Source organism: Hippocampus zosterae, chromosome 2 (genome assembly GCF_025434085.1).
Source record: "Hippocampus zosterae strain Florida chromosome 2, ASM2543408v3, whole genome shotgun sequence".
Classification (NCBI taxonomy): Eukaryota; Metazoa; Chordata; class Actinopteri; order Syngnathiformes; family Syngnathidae; genus Hippocampus; species Hippocampus zosterae.
The window spans coordinates 3,474,078-3,495,918 of NC_067452.1; the positions used below are offsets into that span (position 1 = coordinate 3,474,078).

The 21,841-nt window shown below is 44.4% G+C and overlaps 1 protein-coding gene across 11 annotated transcripts in view; it reads left to right on the forward strand.

The window, feature by feature from the left end:
* Window positions 1-21,841, forward strand: part of tpd52l2b (tpd52 like 2b) — a 104,831-nt gene that overhangs the window by 11,770 nt on the left and 71,220 nt on the right. For 6 of the 11 annotated variants that reach the window (XR_007961447.1, XM_052058922.1, XM_052058923.1 and 3 more), the window contains exons 2-5: window positions 1,670-1,827; window positions 4,055-4,203; window positions 9,249-9,296; window positions 21,006-21,107. Coding sequence is in view for 10 of the 11 variants with exons in the window: in XM_052058922.1 (XP_051914882.1) it covers window positions 1,670-1,827; window positions 4,055-4,203; window positions 9,249-9,296; window positions 21,006-21,107 (457 nt within the window). In the remaining variant the exon portion in view is untranslated. The remainder of the gene's footprint in view (window positions 1-1,669; window positions 1,828-4,054; window positions 4,204-9,248; window positions 9,297-21,005; window positions 21,108-21,841) is intronic. The other 5 variants (XM_052058926.1, XM_052058927.1, XM_052058929.1 and 2 more) reach the window with 1 other exon arrangement.

A 21,841-nucleotide genomic window follows, 5' to 3' on the forward strand; every position in this document is an offset into this window, starting at 1 on the left:
AAGAATCTTTACCTTTACATTTTATGGCTGCAACACATTCCAGAAAAGCTGGGACGAGTTCGTTTGTGCCACACATTTTCAATGGGACGCAGGTCTGGACTGCAGGCAGGCCGGTCGAGTACCCGCACTCTTTTAGTATGAAGCCACGCTGTCGTTTGACATGCAGAATGTGGTTTTGGCATTGTCTTGCTGAAATAATAGGGGCGTCCATAATGCTTGGATGTTAGTATATTTATACCCAATCATGGCACCCACCTGTTCCCAGTTAGCTTGTCCACCTGTGGCGTGTTCAGGTGTTTGATGAGCATAGCTCAACTTTATCATTCTTGTTTTGCCGTCCATCCCACCTTTTTTGAAACATTTTGCAGCCATAACATTCTAAGTTAATGATTAATTCCAAAAACAATCACGTTCATCCGTTTGAACAGTTAATATTTTGTCTTTGTCGTGTAGCGTCAGCGTGCCATGCATATTTTTGGAATGTGGGAGGAAACCGGAGCATCCGGAGAAAGCCCACGCAGGCCCGGGGAGAACATGCAAACTCCACACAGGGAGGCCGGAGCTGGAATCGAACCCGGTACCTCTGCACTGTGAAGCCGACGTGCTAACCACTGGACTACCGAGCCGCCCCAAACATCTTTCAATTAAATACAATATGAACACAAATGGATAAATCGCAGTACTATTTACAATTTTCCTTCACATCATTTAATTATTATTATTATTATGATTGTTATTTTTTATTCATCAGCCTGACAGCAGCCGGTAGGAACGTGCGTCGGTATCTCTCCTTCTTGCAGCGCGGGTGTAACAGTCTCTGGCTAAGGAGCTACCAAGTGCTGTCAGGGCGGTGTGGTATATGGTTTTTGCTGCTTCGCTGGTCTTCAAAAAACACTCGGTGATCGGTGGCTGTTTCCCGACGAATGAGCACTTCAGGGACCACGGCTGATTGGGAAAAGATTTTATTCTACCAATGTCAGAGTGAGGTCTTTCCAAAAAGTTGAGTGGCCCAAGGCATGGATGTAAAAAAGCCCCCCAACCCCTGTCAGGCCCGTATCTTTTATACCTGGCAAGGAGCTGATGTCATGGCTTTGTGCACCAGCTGCGGTTTTCAATCTAGTAGTTTACTTCAGTCCTAAAAAAGGAGATCTTGACCAGCGCTGTTGGTGATGGACGACAACAGCCACTTTACCTTATTATAGGATTGCACACACTGCTGAAACTGGATTCTCCCTGACCAGCAAATATAGAATAGAATCGTGTCACTGACGCCAGGTGGACATTCTAAAGCCACCTACAGGAATAGAGAGGGAATTCCAAATTACACTTCAGCGGGCTGGAGGGGGTGGGAGGGACTGGCCATCATAGCATCCTGATGTAGAATGAAATGTTCATGATCTAAAAATGAAAAACATTTGGCTGTTTATTATCTCGTGGAAATGTGTGTGTGTGTGTGTGTGTGTGTGTGTGTGTGTAGGGGTGCGGGGGTTCTCTTTTATATCTTTTAACCAAGAAATGAATATTTATATCAAAATACCTGATAATTCGATGAGAGATACCAACTCTGTTGTTGTCTTTTATGTCGTTGATACAGTATGTCATTATTAATCAACAAAAGTGTGGATGCTTTTATGTTTAACGTTTGCCTTCACTGTCTCTTGTGGTGCAGATGTCAACTTGAACTCCCCCAACAAGGGCCCGCCCATGGAACATTCCGGCAGTCTGGCTGATTTTCCGGCGGAAGGTGCACTGCAAAACTCGGGTAACCCTCTCCCGCCAGGCCTGACAGAGGAAGAAGCTGAGGATCTTCGCAATGAGCTCTCCAAGGTGACAGAGTTATTTCTAGTGCATTATTTGGTCACTTTCTGCTCCTTGTCTTTTATTGCGTCCCATTGTTTTGTCATATTGTGCACTCGCTTTTGTGGCTTTACAAAACTTAGCAAGGCTCGTAATAACTTTTTTTTCCCAATGGCACGCTGTGTGATGTCATTTGAGGAGCAACATTCTAAATTTGAAGAGCAATTTTTTTTGCAGGTTAATCCCCCGGGACCTGTACAAAGGTTTTATTCGCAATAAAAATATGACAATATAACAAAAGTGGTTTTATTTTTTTTTAAATGCAGACTTTATTCATGGTTTTCACAGTCTCAACAAGTACAGGTACTGTACGTCTTTGTCCCTCTCCGTGGCTTCTTCCGTTCCACTCGAGAGGCGTTCATGGCTGCCTCAGAAAAACGTAAATTATTACTTCAATGAAACCATGAAGAAAATCAAGCGAGGAAATCACAAAATAAATTCTGTAGGGGGCATATAGAATTGATTTTGTGATTTCCTCGCTTGATTTTCTGTTTTGATCCATTATGCATTGTAGATTGCGCCTTATAATGTGAAGCGTCCAATGTATGAAAAAAATTACAAAATAGCCATTCTTTGAAGGTGCATCTCATAATCCAGTGCGTCTTTTCGTGCAGAAAATACGGTAAATGAAGAAGGGAATGTTTTTCTGTTTTCAACAATTAACGTGTTATATTGTTAATAGAATATTTTTTAACATTGAAGAATGGAATTATAACATCTTGAATTGGAATCAGGTGAACACAAAGCAAAAAGTATTTCATAATCTTTCATATTTATTGTTTCACCGTCATGTCACAAATTCACTTGTCTCTCGTGACGAGTCTAAACACAAGGCAATTGGCTAGCTGTTGCTGCTCCCTACCAGTATGGGAGGGTACTACATGATTACTTTCTGGGCGATAGACCGCACAGGCATACAAATTTTGGTTTGAAAAGCACTGTCCATAAACTGTGTTGTCGAAAACAAACAATCAACGGCCCACTTTGTCAACATTGTTCTGTAAATGCAGCAAGGTGGGTCTCTTCCCCCACCTTGTTCAAATGGAATGTGGTGGTTTTCTTCACATTAGCATGAGAATGGTCAGACTTTGACACTGTACTAGTAGATCTCCGGAGGTTGGCTCCTTGAAAAGAAGCCCTTGGGAGAAAAAAGGTTGGGCACCCCTGGTTTACAACTACCGGTGTTGAGTTCGTATTTCTGTTGTGATCCTAGAATGCATTTGTCAAGACGAGGAATACAAGATGTTTTTCTGTAAAGTGCGTGAAAAAGAATCAAAATCAAATGCTTTCATGAGCAGGAAGCCTAACATAGGGACTGCACTGAAGAATTTAAGAGCACATGTACGTGTTTTCACATGTTACAAACTCGTCTCTTATTTAAGTAATGTAATCCCACAATGCACATTGATTGTCGTCTTCATGGTAGTGTATGTGTAGGATACTGCAGTTGAACGTAGTAATACAGTAATCAGCAATGGGCCAACAGAGCCTCGGTGCCACTGTGGTGAAGAACTGTATCTTGGCACATTGCTGTGCTGATTGCTGCAAGCTTGGTACTCTTCGCTACGTCATCACTGTGGTGTGCATCAGTGAGAGAATACACCACAAACTGCACAAGTTGTGCTGAGAAAAAAATAATAATGAAAGTAAAGATGAAAAGGTGGCATGACGATCGACTGGTTAGCACCTCCGACTCAGTGTAGATGTCATGGGTTTGTATCCGGCTCAGGCCTCCGTGTGGAGTTTTCATGTTCTCCCCATGCCCGCGTGGGCTTCCTCTGGGCCCTCCAGTTTCCTCCCGCATTCCCAAAAACAGGCATGGTAGAATAATGGACCAACCTAAATTGTCCCTATGTTTTGATCGTGAGCACAAATGGTTGTTTGTCTATGTGTGCCCTGAGATTGGCTGCAACCAGTTCAGGGTGGACCCCGCCCACAAAGACAGCTGGGTTAGGCTGAAGCACACATGTGGATAAGCAGCTCAAATAACGGTAGAATGGATACAATTGCAAATTTTCCTGACTCCAAAAAATATATTTATTTGTTTTGATTCATCAACCAGCCTAACTTTCTCTTTTGTGGTGTCCCATTGTTTTCAAATTTTGTGTGCTTTATCGTTTGTTGTAGGCCTTCTTGGTCTTATTTAGCTGCAAGAAGCGGAACCTTTGTCATGCATCCCGTATCTGCTGCTTTTCAGGTGGAGGAGGAGATCAGCACCCTACGTCAGGTTCTGTCCGCCAAGGAAAGACATGCCGCAGAGCTCAAGCGAAAACTGGGCCTCAGCCCTCTCAATGAGTTCAAGCAAAATCTCACGAAAAGCTGGCAAGATGTCCAGACCTCCAATGCGTATGTATTCTTGTACACTTTGGTTTTCGTACTTTCACACAGACACAATTTAGCCGTGCCCACCCTACGGCTACATCGTCTTATTGTTTTATATGATGCCTAGTACAAATTAAGACAAGCTCCGTTCACGTTTTGTATGTTAGCAGCTCTAACTGCTTGTAGACTATCGCTTGTCGCACACCAGATGATTGAGCCTCACACATAAAGTATAACCACTTGACAACAACAGAATAATTGCAACTCTTGGTCTTCTTATCTCGAAACACGGCCATATTTGCCCGAATATAAGACGGCCCTGATTATAAGATGACCCCCTCTTTTTCAAGACTCAAGTTTGAAAAAAGACTTTTTGAACACCACATGAATTTTATACAGAAAATAATTACAGTACATCTGAAACAAATGATTCTAACAATATATATAATTTGAGAGAAAAAAGCATGTTATTTTGCCTCATTCAAATCTTAATGTCTGAACACTTAAATATGCAAACTAAAGTGCAATCACATTTGTAAATGAATGGCTTCTGGTTTTTGAAATGTAAATTACATCATAACTTCTCCTCAGATGCTGGTTAACCTGGCTTGACCCACTTTTCTCCAGATTGTCGCGACGTTTCTCCATTTTCTGTTATCTCTTCTATTAATTTCTTCTCTTTGCTTTTTTACTACTATTTTTTCTTCTCCGTGCTACCGCTATTTTTATTTTTATTCTTCGTGGCAGGGGGTTCACTTTGGCCTCAGGAGTCAAGTTCAGCATTCGCTTCAATGATAACTGGCGCTATCTAGCGTCACAAATGGGTATAATGTCTAGACCCCGACTATAAGACAACCCTGACTTTTTCTTATTTCAATGCAAAAAAACAACGTCTTGCAGTGATAATTTTACAGTTTATCCCCAGCGAATCCCAGGTACGCGCTGATCAGAAAAGTTTGAGTCCCAATCTGCATCTAGAGATTACCAAATTTCGAATTCTGAAATGGTCTACTTATTCAATTGCGTATGATAATAACACAAACAACAGCATATACATACAATTACAAACAAATGCTGCAAAAATTTAAATAATTCAGTCGCAGGCCTGAGGATTTCCGAAATTTACTGTAAGCATTTTTCAGTTCCGTCGGATTACCCAATGGGAAACCAGCGTAACTAATTTTGGGTTCTGTCAACGTTCATCATGGGAACCCATTTTTGTATTTTGACTGATATTCTTAATCAAGAATTCTGAAACTCAAAAGTATGTTTCAAAGTTAAATGTTTGAAAACGATGCATTAACAATGAACATTACATCAGCAGTTGTATAGCGTACAGCATACCACAAAATCTATATTTTTTCCAATCTCACACTGCAAAGATTAATTTCCTGGTAATCATTAATTCAGGTAAGTATTGATGTGGCTTGACATCCCCCTTCCCAAAACAATCATGCATTGTTTTGTAATCTACTATCAATTTGACGAAATAATCTAACACACATCATCATTATTTCTACCAACAGTTAACATTAGCATTTCTACACCTTGTGACGAATGTTTTTTTCCTCAAGTTACAATGCTACGACCAGTAAATTATAGAACAACAAAGACTGTTTCATCATATTTTTCAGAGCGATTAGCCTAAACAGTGGGGCAAATAATTATTTAGTCACCAATTGTGCAAGTTCTCCTACTTGAAAAGATTAGAGAGGCCTGTAATTGTCAACATCGTTAAACCTTAACCATGAGATACAGAATGTGGGGAAAAAACTCAGAAAATTACATTGTTTGATTTTTAAAGAATTTATTTGCAAATTATGGTGGAAAATAAGTATTTGGTCTGCTACAAAGAAGCAAGATTTCTGGCTGTCAAAGAGGTCTAACTTCTTCTCATGAGGTCTCAGGAGGCTCCACTTATTACCTGTATTAATGGCGCCTGTTTTAACTCATTATTGGTCAAAAAGACGCCTGTCTACAACCTCAGTCAGTCACACTCTAAACTCCACTATGGCCAAGACCAAAGAGCTGTCGAAGGACACCAAAGACAAAATTGAGACCTGCACCAGGCTGGGAAGACTGAATCTGCAATAGGTACAACGCTTGGTGTAAATAAATCAACTGCGGGAGCAATTAAATTAAATTTCCCCATTGTGGGACAAATAAAGGATATCTTTAATTACTGGAAAATGGAAGACATACAAGACCAGGGCAACAAAGGAGGGGGCTTCGTAAGAAGCATTTCAAGGTCCTGGAGTGGTCTAGCCAGTCTCCAGATCTCAACCCCATAGAAAATCTGTCGAGGGAGTTGAAAGTCCATGTTGCCCAACGACAGCCCCAAAACATCACTGCTCCAGAGGAGATCTGCACGGAGGAATGGGCCAAAATACCAGCAACAGTGTCTGAAAAGCTTGTGAAGAGTTACAGAAAATGTTTGGCCTCCGTTATTGCCAACAAAAAGGGTACATAACAAAGTATTGAGATGAACGTTTGGTAATGACCAAATACTTATTTTCCACCATGTTTGCAAGTAAATTTTTTAAAAACGTTTTTCCCCACATTCTGTCTCTCGTGGTAGAGGTTTACCCATGTTGACAATTACAGGCCTCTCTAATTTTTTCAAGTCGCAGAACTTGCACAATTAGTGGTTGACTAAATACTTATTTGTCCCACTGTCGATCTAATGACCAACTTGCCTCGTAATCGTGCGGTGACTTTTATGGTTAAACTATTTTTCGGTACCGTCAAAATGATGCCACGGAAACGATACGCTATCATAACAGTCGTTACTGTGAAATCATCATGCCAGTTTTATTTGGTTTGTTTTGACTGAGAAATTTCTTCGCGTCCCAAAAACGCACATTATTTGGAACTGTGCGTCCCGCGGGAAAATAATGCGTCTCGGACGCGGGGCGCAGAGGTAACGAGATGGCTGCGTCTCATATTCGTGCCAAAATATTGTGCAATTTTTTTGCCAAATGGAAGGATTTCGGAGGGCAATTGACTTAAAGACTGTCTGAAGTTTCATACAGTTCATGTCATCAATATTTGGTACTATGGCCTTGAAACTATATAACTTGAATGAAACGTTTTGTCTATACTTCCACGAGCTTCGCACAAAATTTGGCAGGAATTTTTGCCCGTTCTTCCTGGCAGAACTGGTGTAACTCAGGCAAGTTTGAAGGTCACCGTGCATGGACATGCCTTTTCAGGTCTGCCATAAAATCTTCTCAAATTGTTCAATATATTCTTAAGTATGCATGATTAATGGTAACCTCATTTTGGGATTGAAACTGCCATCTCAGGCAAGGCGATTTTGTGATAATCAAATTTAGGCTTTACTAAGGGCTGCTATCCCCAAAGCTCACCAATCCGTGTCATGCCACTGTGTACAGATCACACTTTGCTGGTTTAAAAGACCATTGCATCTACATCACACTGTCACCCATACTCCTGGAAGTCTTTTCTTTCGCCTCTGCATAAGAAAGCCAGATGCACCACTATTTAATAAGTAACTAATACTCTGCTCCATGGAGAAAAAGAGACACTTTCATAAAAGACGGACGAGGACTCGGTTAGCATGCAACACACCGAGCAAGGAGAGAGAAGATATCAGGCTTATATACAATGGATAAATGATATATACAAATATCTTAGTTACAAATAGCATTGCTGATTTTAACAGTTGCTTTATTTGCTCCAAGTTGCACTACAGATTAGTGAGTTTTGAGATCCACGCAAGAATGTCTAAATTATTTTTTTATTGTATTTTAATTTATTTTTTATGAATTTAGCTTTGCTAACGGACTGTTTATTTGTTAGATCTCATTACATCAATGAAAAAAACCTTTGACAAGAGAGACCCTTTTTAAAGATACCGTAAATATTTACCTTTCATATTTAAGTAACTCTTTCAAAAATAGTTCCATTCTGATGTTTACACTTTTACACTCACCACCTCACCACCACTGTGATGGGATTCAATTTTTTATAGACCACTAAGCCCTCAGTCTTCGTTTGAAGCAAGTATAAAGTCTCTGACAGTAGTTTGGAAAAATAAGTTGGTTGGTAGGTTGGTAAGCAGTAGGTCTTGCTTTATTGAATCATTTAAAAACCCTTGAAAAAGGACTGTCACATCTTTAGTGTCTGTGCGTTTATTAGCGTCATAGCTTTTAAGATTTTGATGGCATGATCTCCTTTTATTATTTGGGAAATGTTACTGTACATTGTGAATATTGGACTGAAGCTTGACAAAAATCATCAGTTGAAAATAAAAACAATTTGATCTTTTTCTAAAATGGGTTAGTCCTAAAGAGCCTTTTTGTAATGGTTTGGCAGCTTCAAAATAGCAAAGTCATTTGCCAGGCCCAATGTGTGTGAAAATGCACACATTTTTTTTAAACACTTTGGTGCCCAAAAGTGAGATTCGTTTCGGGGGATAATTCAGCAAAACACAAGGGACCTTGGAATTTTCCTTTCATCACTGTATCCACGCAGCGGTTTTCTGCGATGTCATACTGGGGTGTTCCCCCCTGAATCAGGTTGCTGAATTGGTCTTGACTTTTTCCGCGTCGTCGAAATTTGGCATGTCTTCTTTGTTTAGAATACAATTCTGCTGACAAACAAACTTGCTGTCGAATTTGCATTGCCCCCTCCCATGCACCACCATTGCACCAGAGAACTCGTAGCAAATGTGCAGCATTAATTAGGGCCTGTGCTGGCTGAAATTAGGTGAAGATGACATCATGTATGCACATCCAAATCCAGTCATTTCCAACTTAGGGGTGCTTCAATGTGAACGCGGCAGCTGTGTCTCACAAAGACGACTGATTTTCATTGTTTCATTGAGCATGCCATAACAGGCTAGTGTCGCCCACTCATCATATTGAACTTCTCGTTGTTTTTCACTGAGAACGAAATAGGGAGTGAAGTTTAGGTGTTTTGTTAGAAAATGTATTTCTCGATGACACTCTTGGTTCTGAATGATCAAATATTGTGATTATTGATGTGTGAGAGAACAACACCTGCTACATTGCATACATTTATTGACCCTGCTGTTGTGTCTTCAGATATGTGTCTGCCTCGGCTACTTTGGATGACATTACCCACTCTGAAGCGTGAGTTGATTCATTTTTACTGTTTCTATATCTGGCCTGACTTGAGCTTCTGTTGGCTTCTTGGGAGCTTTTCATTTTTGGTGTCCCAGTCCTTTGTTGTCTGTTTGCTGCTGTTTTCGGAGGAGCGTCTCCTAGTGGTTTGTGGACACATACAAACGTAGTGGTAGCAATTTTGTCGCACTGTAAGAGGGGCACCGGCATTTCTCCTCTCCGTCATGGCGCGGCACAACTTCGCCGCCTTTGGGTTATTTCTGATACTCCTGACGTTCTGCCATCATTCAGCGACAGGACTACTCCATTATTCTGTCGCGGATCTTCTCTGGATCCGGAGGATTGCACCGGAGCCTCCACCGCCGGAACTGCACCATCATCCTGACATCGCTCGACTGCCTCGACGTCGCTACATTCACCGCGGGTCGCGTAGACATGTTGACTACAAAAATGCTGGCTCAATCAACTCGACCTGGTCCACTTCTCGACGTCCTCCCAGGAACCGCGCCGCAACACCACAGACTATGCAGTAGCTCGCCTGGCTAGGTCGGCTAACGGCACTGCCGCCGTCAAACACGACACCTCCGTTGTCAACGTTGGACTGCTGAACATCCGCTCACTTACGAACAAGGGACACCTCATTCAAGATGTACTCGTCGAACGCAAACTTGACTTCCTCGTTTTAACAGAAACCTGGCAACAAACAAACGAGTTCGCTGCTCTGAATGACTCCACTCCTCCCGGCTTTGTTTACATCTGCCGCCCCCGCGGCAACGGCCGTGGAGGAGGGCTCGCGGTAATCCACCGCGAGAAGTGGAAAGTCTTACCAGTCTCCGTTCCTGCATCAAGCTCTTTTGAATGCATGGTGTTTAAACTCCCTGGACCCACGCCAACCATCATTGCCACGGTTTACCGCCCCCCAAAGCCGCATAGTGATTTCATCAATGAATTTTCCAGTTTAATCACACACTTATCCACTCTCTCGCCAAATGTAATTTTGCTGGGAGATTTCAATATTCACATGGACAACCCCGACCTGCCACTCACAAGAGACTTCACATCCTACCTGGAGAGTCTCGCGATACACTGTCTCACTGACTTCCCCACCCACATCAAAGGCCACACATTGGACTTGGTTTGCTGCTCCGGCCTCTCCCCCTCCAAGCCCACTGCTGATGTTTTTCCTGAAACCGATCATTTTCTCCTCACTTTTAACACCGTACTCCGTCTCTCTACGATCAAAACCTCCCGCCTCATTTCTTTTCGTAATATCAAAAATATCAACATTGACACCTTCTGCTCCATGATCGACCGTTCCCCGCCTCCAGACGCCCTTTCAAACCCGGATGACCTCACCACCCACTACAACTCCTGCCTCACTAATACTCTAAATTCTCTCGCCCCCCTGAAGACCAGGACTGCTTCATTCTCTACATCTGCCCCCTGGTTTACACCCGCTCTTCGATCATTGAAATAAAAAAAACGCCAACTTGAGCGACTATAAGAAAACCGGTCTCACCATCCATAAGGACATGTACACTACCCATATCACTAAATACAAGGACCAAATTGCACAAACCAAATCCAGCTACTACTCTGGCCTCATCCTCTCCAACGAAGGAAATTCAAGATCTCTCTTCTCCGTCATGAACAAAATCCTGCGGCCACCAAACACTCTCCCCCTCCACCTGTACTCCACAGCAACCTGCAACTCCATAATGGAACACTTCAACCACAAAATCCTCAAGATCCATCACCAACTCCATCACAACCTGCCTGCCCCCCCCCATCTGAAACTTCTTCTCCTTGTCATTTTTTCTCCAGTTTTGTTCTACCAACGACTGCTGAATTATCCGACCTCATACTCAAATCCAAGCCCACCACTTGCCAGCTTGATCCCCTCCCTTCATCCTCAAGATCCATCACCAACTCCATCACAACCTGCCTGCTCCCCCCCATCTGAAACTTCTTCTCCTTGTCATTTTTTCTCCAGTTTTGTTCTACCAACGACTGCTGAATTATCCACCTCATACTCAAATCCAAGCCCACCACTTGCCAGCTTGATCCCCCTCCCTTCATCCCTTGTTAAATCCTGCCTTCCTTCTGTGCTTCCTCACATATCTGCTATTATCCACTCCTCACTCTCTTCTGGTATTGTCCCATCACTCCTCAAAACCGCTGCTATTACCCCCACACTGAAAAAACATGGCTCTGACCCCAACAACTTTGATAACCTCCGCCCCATCTCCAACCTTCCATTTATCTCAAAAATCCTTGAAAAAACTGTTGCTGCTCAACTCCACTCCCACCTGTCCCTTCACTCTCTCTATGAACCCTTTCAGTCCGGTTTCCGCCCCCGCCACAGCACAGAGACTTCCCTAATCCGTATTGTAAATGATCTCCTCATAGCATCTTCTTCTTCTTCCTGGGCAATCGGCCCCCGTCAGGGACTTGCCCCCCCTCCCGGGTCCCACATCCGGCACGAATCCCGTTGGTGTCTCGCAAGGTTCCCCGCCAACATTTCCTTCCCACACCTCCCGCAAGCTACCCTTCTCCCTCCGCGCCCCCCCTCCCCATTCGCCCTTCGCCCCTCCCCTGCCCTCCCTTCACGCGCCACGCCCGCTCCCTCCCCTCTCCCTCCTTCCCTCTCCCCCTCATACTCTCTGCAGACTCTTTCACACCCCCTCACGTGTCTGGCATAGTTTGCTTTCGTCACCCACCTATCACACTCTCCACACTGTCTCCTTTCTCCCTTCTCCTCATACGCTCCTCCCGTGCAACTCCTTTGTGACTCATTTTATTTCCTTTCGACGCAAACCTCCTCTCACACTTCTCGCACTCAAACTCCACCTGTTCCTCGTTCCTGCGGTGTATGCGTTTTTCGTGCATGGTTAGACCAGCTCTACTCCTGCATACTTTTCGGCACCCGTCATACCGACATACCAACCCATCATTCACCCTCCTCACATTCCTTTCCAGTCTTTCCTCGTTCCTTCCCACCTCATATCTGTGACCTTTCTGATTTTCCCATTCATACAGGTGATCCATTCGCTCTCTCACTCTCCGCTTCCATCCTTCCCTGTCATTCGTCAATCTTTCTACCTCCGTCCAGTCCATCCCTGCATTCCTCATCACTCTCTTCCAGTACAACACCGTTTTCCTTTTGCGCCCCATCCTCTTCCCTCTTCCTTCCAGTTCCTCCCACCATCCCAATACCATAGCTTTTGTTAGTCTTTCATTTCCCATACGCATCACATGTCCAATTCTCTGCAACACTCGCCTCTCGATTTTCCACTCGATGGATTTTACTCCCAACATTTTCCTTACATCATACATATTCACTCCTCTTTCTTGCATTTGCCTCAGTGGTTCTCCGTTCCTATCACTCCACACATACCTGTAGCACCTATCCATCCACTTCTGAAGTTTCCCCACGTCCTTCTTCATCCATGTTCTTACTTGACAGTCATATAGCAAGCTGCTCTCCACACACGCCTCTACTACTCTCCCTTGCCACCTCTTAGATAGTCGTGTCCCCTTCAACCACCCCTTCACACTCCCCCATAGCTTTCCTGCCCTCTTGATCCTGTTTCTCACATCTGCCCGAGTCCCAATCCAGCTTCCCAACACTCTGATCTCCTCCCCCTCTTGCGTTCCAAACTCCAGCACCTCCTCCTTCTCCTCATTATTCCTCTCTTCCCACTGGGCCATTACCCTTTTCACTCTCCTTACACTCTTGTCTATCTCTCCTTTCGTCCCCACTATAGTAGTGTCGTCCGCAAACAAGGCGCACGATACCCTCACTTCCTTTGTTTCCGAGCTCCCTCTCTCCCAGCCATGTTCACCTGCGAATGACCCTCCTGGTATCCACCTCCACACCACCATTTTTTCCTCCCTGTTACCTTGATTCCTCGCCGCTAGTGCCTGCCTCATCACCGCCTGATGGTAGATGTTAAAGAGGATCGGTGATGTTGAGCATCCTTCCCTCAGCCCTCTCGCTGGCATCCATCCTCCACTCACTCCCTCCCTTCCCCTCACCTTATACTCTGTCGTCTCATGCAAGTCCATAATGGTGTCCAGACATCTGCCTTTCAACCCGTACCTTTCTAGTAACATCCATAGCGCTGGTTTGCTCACTCTCGGATACGCCTTTTTTAAATTTAACAGTCTTGCACATGGCCAGTTGTTATCCTTCATGTCCCGTACCCCTTCCTGGGTCACTCTCTTCTTACAATCTTCTACATCCTCCTGAATGCGTACCATCATTTGCGTTACATCGGCTGTGGACCTCCCTTTCCTAAAGCCCGCTTGGTTTTCGTCAAGGAGCCCCAGGTGTTCGGCCCACCAACTCAGTCGCTTCGCTAATATTCTCCCTAACACCCTGCTGCCCATACTCAGCAGGCACACTCCTCTATAGTTGTTTCTGTCATTCCTATCCCCCTTCTTATGTATCGGTACCATAAGTCCCACTTTTACACTAGCCTCCCATCGGTCCGCCCTCTGCTCAAACATCTGCCTCACTATCTTAATCACTCTTTCTCTCACTTCCTCACACGCGCTCCGTATAAAACCTATTCTCACCCCATCTTCTCCCGGTGCTGACTCTCGTATCTCCCCCATAGCCTCCATGATTTCTTCCCTCTCTGGCACCTCATTCATGGTCTCGTTTGCTTCACTCGCTCTGCTATCGTTTCTGAGATCTACTGCTCCTTGAACTGCCTCTTCTATCACTCTTGGTTCTTCCTCGTACCTCTCCCTCGACACACTTTCAAAATGCTCCCTGAACTCCTCTGTCGTCACCGTCGTGCTCCGAGCGGCCGGTCTATCCCTTTTTCCCAACTTCCTCAAACATTTGTACATGTCACCAATCCTTCCTCTAGAACATGCTTCCTGACAGTCCTCAATCACTCCTTCCCACCAATCTCTTTCCAGTTTCCTCAGCAGCTTCTTCAATTCCTTTCGCGTTTCCTTCACTTCCGCTTTTAGCCTGGTGAGTTCTTCTTCCATCTCCTCCACTCCTTTCCCTCCTCCCCTCACTCTCAACCTTCTCCTCGCATTCAGTGTCTCCAATTTCTTATTCCTTCTGTCTACCCTCTCCCCTATCCTCTTCTTCATCTCTTCTATCTCCTCCTCTCTCCCTATCGTCCAAGGGTTGGATATTTCTCTTCTCTCCCTTCCACATACCTCCACTGCTGTTTCCACCATTATGTTCGCCAGCTCTGTCCACCCACTCTCCTTTCCCCGTCCTTCCTTGTTCAACTCCGCCAATTTCTCTCTTGTCCTCTCCTCATATTCTCTTTTCTTCTCCTCCAATTTCAACACCTCCCACTTCGCTTGCACCGTTCTCCTTTGGGTCCTCTCTTCTGTCCTCCATCTCTTCCACTCCCCATTCACCTTCATACACACCAGTCTATGGTCTGACAATTCATACTCATTCATGGTCCACATCCTTTTCACCATGCGATGTCTCTCATTCCCTTTCACAAGAAATCCATCCAGCTCATACCATTTCCCGCTTGCCATGTGTCGCCACGTCCCCCTCCTTCTAAACCTCCTATAGCTATTAACGTATGCCAGATCGTGCTCCCGACACCATTCTATGAAATCCCTTCCGGCTTCATTCATCCTCCCCAACCCATGCCCCCCACAGACTCCTCCTATCTTCACATTCGCTCCCACACTCGCATTGAAGTCTCCTCCAATTATCAGTCTTTCCCTCCCTCCCATTCCCACCTGGCTCCCCATATCTCGTCGGCATCTCTCCATCTCTCGTTCGTCCGTTCCCCAGCTCGGTTGGTAGACCGATACCAACCTGAGCCCTCCCAGCACCACCGCCACCACTCTCTCTCCCAGCCACTTCTGCTGTCCTTCCTCTATCCACGTCCTTAATGCCGTTCCCCTCAGCATCACTCCGGCTTTCCTCCCATGAACAAGCACTACCTGTTCATCCTCCTCACCCAACCACACCACCCCGGCTTCATCTGCCTTTAGTTCCGTCATCAGCACTACTTCCCAGTTTTCTTTGTTGACTCTTTCTGCTACTCTCCTCAACCGCTTTCTAAATGTTTCTCTCACACTCAATCTCCTCACATTCCATGTGACTATCACTTGTTCACCGTTCTTGTCCCGAGTCTCAGTTCTGTTTCCCCCTTCCCGCCCCGCCCTTCCTCTCCTCCTCTCTCCCCTTCTTTCATTCCTCTCTCTTCTTTTATTGTTTCTGCTCCTTGCTCCCCTCTTGCTTTTAGGGCCTGGATGGGGGTGAATCCCCACCAGTCTGTCTTTCACCCACCCTCCCAAATGTCTTTGGTCCATCCCGCCTTGCTTGCGCTTTCTTCTTACCATCCCCAACTCGCCCCCTGGGGAACCTTTTTTCCACCTCGTCGTGCCACGTGCGGGTCCTAGAAGGGCCCTCGCCTGACTTTTATTTAAGGAGGGTTGTGGGGCGGCTACTCCCACTTCCCTCCGTTCCGACGGGGCGAGCATCAGGTGTCTCTCCTTCCGGTGAGGTCCTTCCTCCTTCCCCGTCAGCTGGTAGGTATTTAGCCGCAGCAGGGGCTCGAGTCCCCCGGCGTTCCCCCTCGCGCCACGTGGAGGCATCCCACCATGCGAGGCCTCATAGCATCTGACTCTGGTTTAGTCTCCATCCTCATCCTCTTAGACTTGAGCGCTGCCTTTGACACAATCTCTCACCCTATCCTCCTCAATAGACTCTCCTCCATTGGTCTCTCCCACACTCCCATCAGTTGGTTCCACTCCTACCTCACTGGCCGCACACAGTTTGTCCAGCTCAAATCATTCACCTCAAAGGCCTCCCCAGTCACCACAGGTGTACCACAGGGATCTGTCCTAGGTCCACTTCTCTTCATCATCTACCTCCTGCCTCTTGGCCATATCCTCCGCAAATTTAACATCCACTTTCACTGCTTTGCTGATGACACCCAGCTCTACCTCTCCTGCAAGCCAAACTCCATACTCCCACCCCCCTCCCTCACCTCTTGCCTCTCCGAACTCAAAACATGGTTCACAACAAACTTTCTTAAATTAAATGCTAATAAAACTGAAGTCCTTCTTGGCACCAAATCCACTCTATCCAAAGTAAACAGTTTTTCCTTCAACATTGACAGTTCCCTCGTGTCCCCCTCCACCCAGGTTAAGAGTCTGGGTGTCATCCTGGATAGTATGCTCACCTTCCATTCACATATCAACACCATCACCCGCACTGCTTATTTCCACCTCCGCAATATTACCAGACTTCGCCCTTCCCTCACCCGCCGCACCACTGCTATCCTTGTCCAAAGTCTTGTCACATCCCGCCTTGATTACTGCAACGCTCTCCTCTTCGGTCTACCTCAAAAGTCCCTTCATAAAATCCAGCTGGTTCAGAACGCCTCTGCTCGTATCATCACAAAAACATCTTCCCACCAGCACATCACCCCCGTTCTCCAACAGCTCCAATGGCTCCCTGTTCAACATCGAATCAACTACAAACTGCTTCTATATACATATATGGCCATCCACAACCTGGCCCCTCCTTACCTATCTGACCTTCTCCAGGTGCATATCCCCGCTCGCTCCCTCAGATCCTCGTCCTCCCTCCGCCTGTCAGTGCCCCCTGCCCGACTGATCACCATGGGAGCCAGAGCCTTCAGTCACGCTGCTCCAAAGCTCTGGAACAACCTACCTCCGGACCTCCAAAACTGCACACCTCTTTCCACTTTCAAGTCCCGACTAAAAACACACCTGTTCAGGATTGCCTACAACACATAGCTCTTCCATTTCCTATGTTTTTATGATTTTATGTCCTGTTTTTATATAACGTGTCGTTTACAAATTTTTACATTGTATTTTCTTATTGTTTGTACAGTGTCCTTGGGTGGCATGAAAGGCGCTTTTAAATAAAATGCATTATTATTATTATTATTATTATTATTCGAATGATCGACAATAGACTATCAGAAGCCGGTATTTAAATGCGCTTATCAATAAAACGTGTTATTATTATTATTTTGAGGTCTGATACTGATAGCAATGCCACTGTCCATGGCGATTGTGCATGGAACATTCCCGCAGATTCATGGCCTCATGTTAAGAATCGCATAGAACGATTAAAACGAGTACGAAATTTTCAAAAATCTTTCTCGGCTTTATACTGAGAGTCGTATGTCGGGGATTCTCCACATGCATATCTCTGATCATAGCAAGGTAATGCCTGATTGTTTTTCTGTATTTTCTTTTAAATAATGCAAATTTTGAACACTTCACAATATTTATTTCATAAAGTTGTAACTTTGAATTGCGCTCTACCTGAGCAAGTTCTGACTCATTTTGCTATGGTGGGTCACAAAGTATTTGGAAAGTGTCTGTTATCACCTCCAACACGTTCAGACCTAACTAGCCACTTTCGTCTTTCACTCATGCACATCTTTCTGATCATTTCTTGCTTCTCAACCAACCAACAGCCACTCTTTCACTCAGACATGCGTACGCTGCTTACAGGGACCTCTGGAATTTAAGAACATTATTGCAATATGAAGTTAATGAACATTCAGTGACTGTATCTACCTCTGCAAACATCAGTGCTTTGTTATTTTAAGTGGCTGTAAATTAAGGCTGTCGCTATTAAATATAATGATAAGATAACCTTTATTCGTCCCACAATGGGGAAATTTACAGCCTCCAGCAGCAAGAATGTATGTGGAAAGAAGAAAGGAGAAAGAAAAAAAAAAAACATCTTTCAATTAAATACAATATGAACACAAATGGATAAAAATTATTATTATTATTATGATTGTTATTTTTTATTCATCAGCCTAATATCAGCATATTTTGGTAGCCTTTGATATGCTACTGAACATTCTTTTGAATCATCTGGTATTTGGATCACAATAAAAACAAACTATTTTTGATTGTTTAGACACCGAGGACAAAAAAAAAAAAATCCAATTAAGAACAAATGGCCGGATTTTCATTTTTGGATAATGAACATGTTTTACTTGAATTTAAACTGCTTAGCAGACCACAATTTTTCTTTCTCGAATCGCTACCGAAATTCTAGACAAATTTCTTCCCAAATTTTGGTCCATGATAAGTGACATCACAGCCACAGTAGCGATTTGGCCAACTAAAACGGCACGTTTGAGTAAGCCTGGTTTGTTAAACTAGATAAACACTGCACTGATGCATGACCTATGCATGGAGCGTGAAGTCTGTGTGTGGGCGGGTGGGCGGCCGGGCATGACAATGGGATTTCCTAATCTTTTTTTTTCCTTTGAAAAAACTGTTATGAGCCAGCTAATATATATAGAATTTTAATTGTGAATCGCGCAAAACTGTCAAGAAAAAAATTCATTGGGTCAATTTCAAACACATACAATTTTCCATTTAAAATGAGTGTTTCTGAGTGGGTTGAATAGTCTTTTCGCAAAGCTAGATTGATTTTAAAATAAATACATAAATAAAACACGTAAGTGTCAGTAGTGTAATTTTGAGAATATTTATTGACCAGATCTCAAAAGATACCGTAAAGCCAAAAGTCAGGACTCTATTGTGAAAATAAATAACATTGCCGGTATTATAAATATTCAATGTACCGTATTATTATACTTTTTATCTTGTATGCCACTTCCTGTCAGATGTATGCTATATCGTGACTTTTTTTTTCATTGTTCTGTTCCGGTACTGTCTCAAGGCACTCTCCCTATTCTCTGTTCAGTGTTGGATACGTTCTGTTTGAATGGGATTCCGGACAAACTTCTGTGGAAAGTTTACTTGCTCAACCATGCACGTATTTACAGCTCTCACTAGCATTTGCATCTAGCTTCCAATCAGCGCAGGAAAAAGCAATTGCTCGCCGCAAATAGTTTTCAACTGGGTCGCTGTCTGGGCCTGTAGCGGACATTCAGGTTTGGTCTGCGTTGTAACATAATTTCACAAGTGCACTCGGTGTTCAACTGAGACACCACAGTTGAATTATACGGTGACATACTTGTGTTGCCAATGTTTTTGGAAACACTACTGTATTCAGTTCCATTCTTTGCACTTCACTGTATTCCTTTAAAAGAAGTTACGTAACAACATAATTTGATGGGGACATTTTCTGGCCAATGGTTGTTTGTGTCTTTTTTTTTTTTTGATTGATTGATTTCAATTCATGTTATTGTGTGGATTATATTATATTATTATTATATACAAGCACGCTTTTAACTCATTCAGTACCAGCCAATTCTAGACCAAGTCTGAAAAGACGTTTAAAAACGTATTTGGGAGTGAATGAGTTCAACACCAAAATACACTACAAAGACAAGATTTTCATGTTCAAACTGATCAACTTTGTTTTAGCAAATAATCATTTACTGGAGCGTTTTGGAGCCGAGTGTAAAGCAGTTGGGATGAAAATCAGCACCTCCAAATCTGAAACAATGGTCCTCAGTCAAAAAAAGGTGGAGTGCCCTCTCCGGGCCGTGGAGGACATCTTGCCTCAAGTGGAAGAGTTCAAGTGAAGTGTCGTTCACCAGTGATGGCAGGAGGGAGCGAGATATCAACAGGCGGATCGGTGCAGTGTCTGCTGTGATTCGGACTTTGTATCAGTCTGTCGTGGTGAAGAAGGATCTGAGCCAAAGGCGAAGCTCTTAATTTACAGCTCAATCTAAGTTCCAACCCTCACCAATGGTCACGAGCTATGGGTCGTGACCGAAAGAACGAGATCCCGGATACAAGCGGAAGAAATCAGTTTTCTCCGCAGGGTGTCCGGGCTCTCCCTTAGAGATAAGGTGAGGGGCTCGGTCATCCGGGAGGGGCTCAGTCGAGCCGCTTCTCTTCCACATCGAGAGGAGCCAGATGAGGTGGCTTGGGCATCTGATTAGGACTGCCTCCTGAACTCCTCTCTGGTGAGGTGTTCTGGGCATGTCCCACCGACAGGAGGCCCTGGGGACGATCCTGAACATGCTGGAGAGACTATGTCTCCCAGCTGGCTTGGGAACACCTTGGGAGACCCCAGGAAGAGCTAGAAGAGGTGGCTGGGGAGAGGGAAGTCTGGCGTTCCCTGCTAAAGCTGCTGCCCCCGTGACCCGACCCCGGATAAGCGTTAGAAAATGGATGGCATTGATATGATGTATTCAATTAAACCTAGGTTGAACTTTATTGCAAAATATTGTATTTTGTTTTTAAGTCACATTCAACACAACATCCCAACTTTATTGGACTTGCGTTTGCACATGTGGCGAGCGGCGCCGCTGCAAGTACTGATACAAACCAAATGCAGTTTAGTATAATTTTAGATGCCTCAGTACCCGAGTAGCAAATTAGAACCGGTATATCATGCAACCCTAGTCTACTCTGTCCGTCTATCTAATGGAGCCCATCACGTCCATGAAGCCAATGTTGTGCTTCTCTCTCTGCCTCTCTAACCCATCTGTGTCTCTAGTATATTGAACAAGCCAAAAGCTTGGCTTATACTCAACGCAATCAATGACTTCCGCGATTTAAGCGAGGTGTCCGCATTGCCCACATTTTCCGCACAGAGGAAAATTTGGAACCTACGTGGATGGTCTACGCAGAAAAACAGCAAAGCAAAAAGCTGTTAGTTAAACAACAGTGTTTTGTTACCCCCCAGGTTTTTTTTTAACCCTTTTGTGAAATGTATGTGGACTGTAACTACTAACTGTATCGGAATACATTTTAAAGTAACCCCCCAATCCTGGTCCTCTACCCCTTCGGCAGATACAAGAAGACTCAGGAGACCCTCTCCCAGGCAGGACAGAAGACCAGCGCGGCTCTCACAACCATGGGCTCGGCCATTACCAGGAAACTGGGCGACATGAGGTATGGCGCTGCTCGGCTGCAGTGTTGCGACCTTCATGTGATCACGATCTCTTTTGAGCACGTTTCAACTTTTTTTTAAAGAATCTTTCTTTCCATTTGGGTTCTGTCCACTGCGCTCATTAATTTAGTTTTTAGACTTTGGATATATTTCACTCTAAAACTGGGTGTCTGCAGATCCTTATAGAAAGTTTTGCATTATAGTTTGCCCAATTAAACTTCTCATACAAAATGTGAACCTTGATCGCTTAATGCATCAGTCCCCAAACCCTAGTCCGTGGACTGGTACCGAGAATCGGCTCTTTTGGCACCCGGGCTGCACAGAGACAGGCCTGCGTGCTGTGAGCAAATTTACTCCATCAGTCGTGACATGGGAAATGTGCGCAACTCCGGCCAATCAGAGTCCCACTTCTAACATTGGTTTGCAAGTTGACCAACTCGCCAAAGACAGAACTCGCCAAAAATGAAAGCAGAAGCAGTAGACAGAAAGTAATCGTAACAATTTCACCAAATGTACAGCTGAATACGCAGCTGCCGGGCAGCCATGACTTCCCAAGAGTTAGCAGTTGTTGTCAGTCGCAGTGCTTTAAAACTGGCAATTAAAAAGCGATAAAAATAAAAAGATTGCCTGTCCGCAATCGGCATCTATGTATCTCAAACGCCCTGTGACACAAAAAAGGTTGGGCACCGCTGCTTTCGTGAGTTCAGCAGTCTTAACCCATGTACCGTATTTTCAC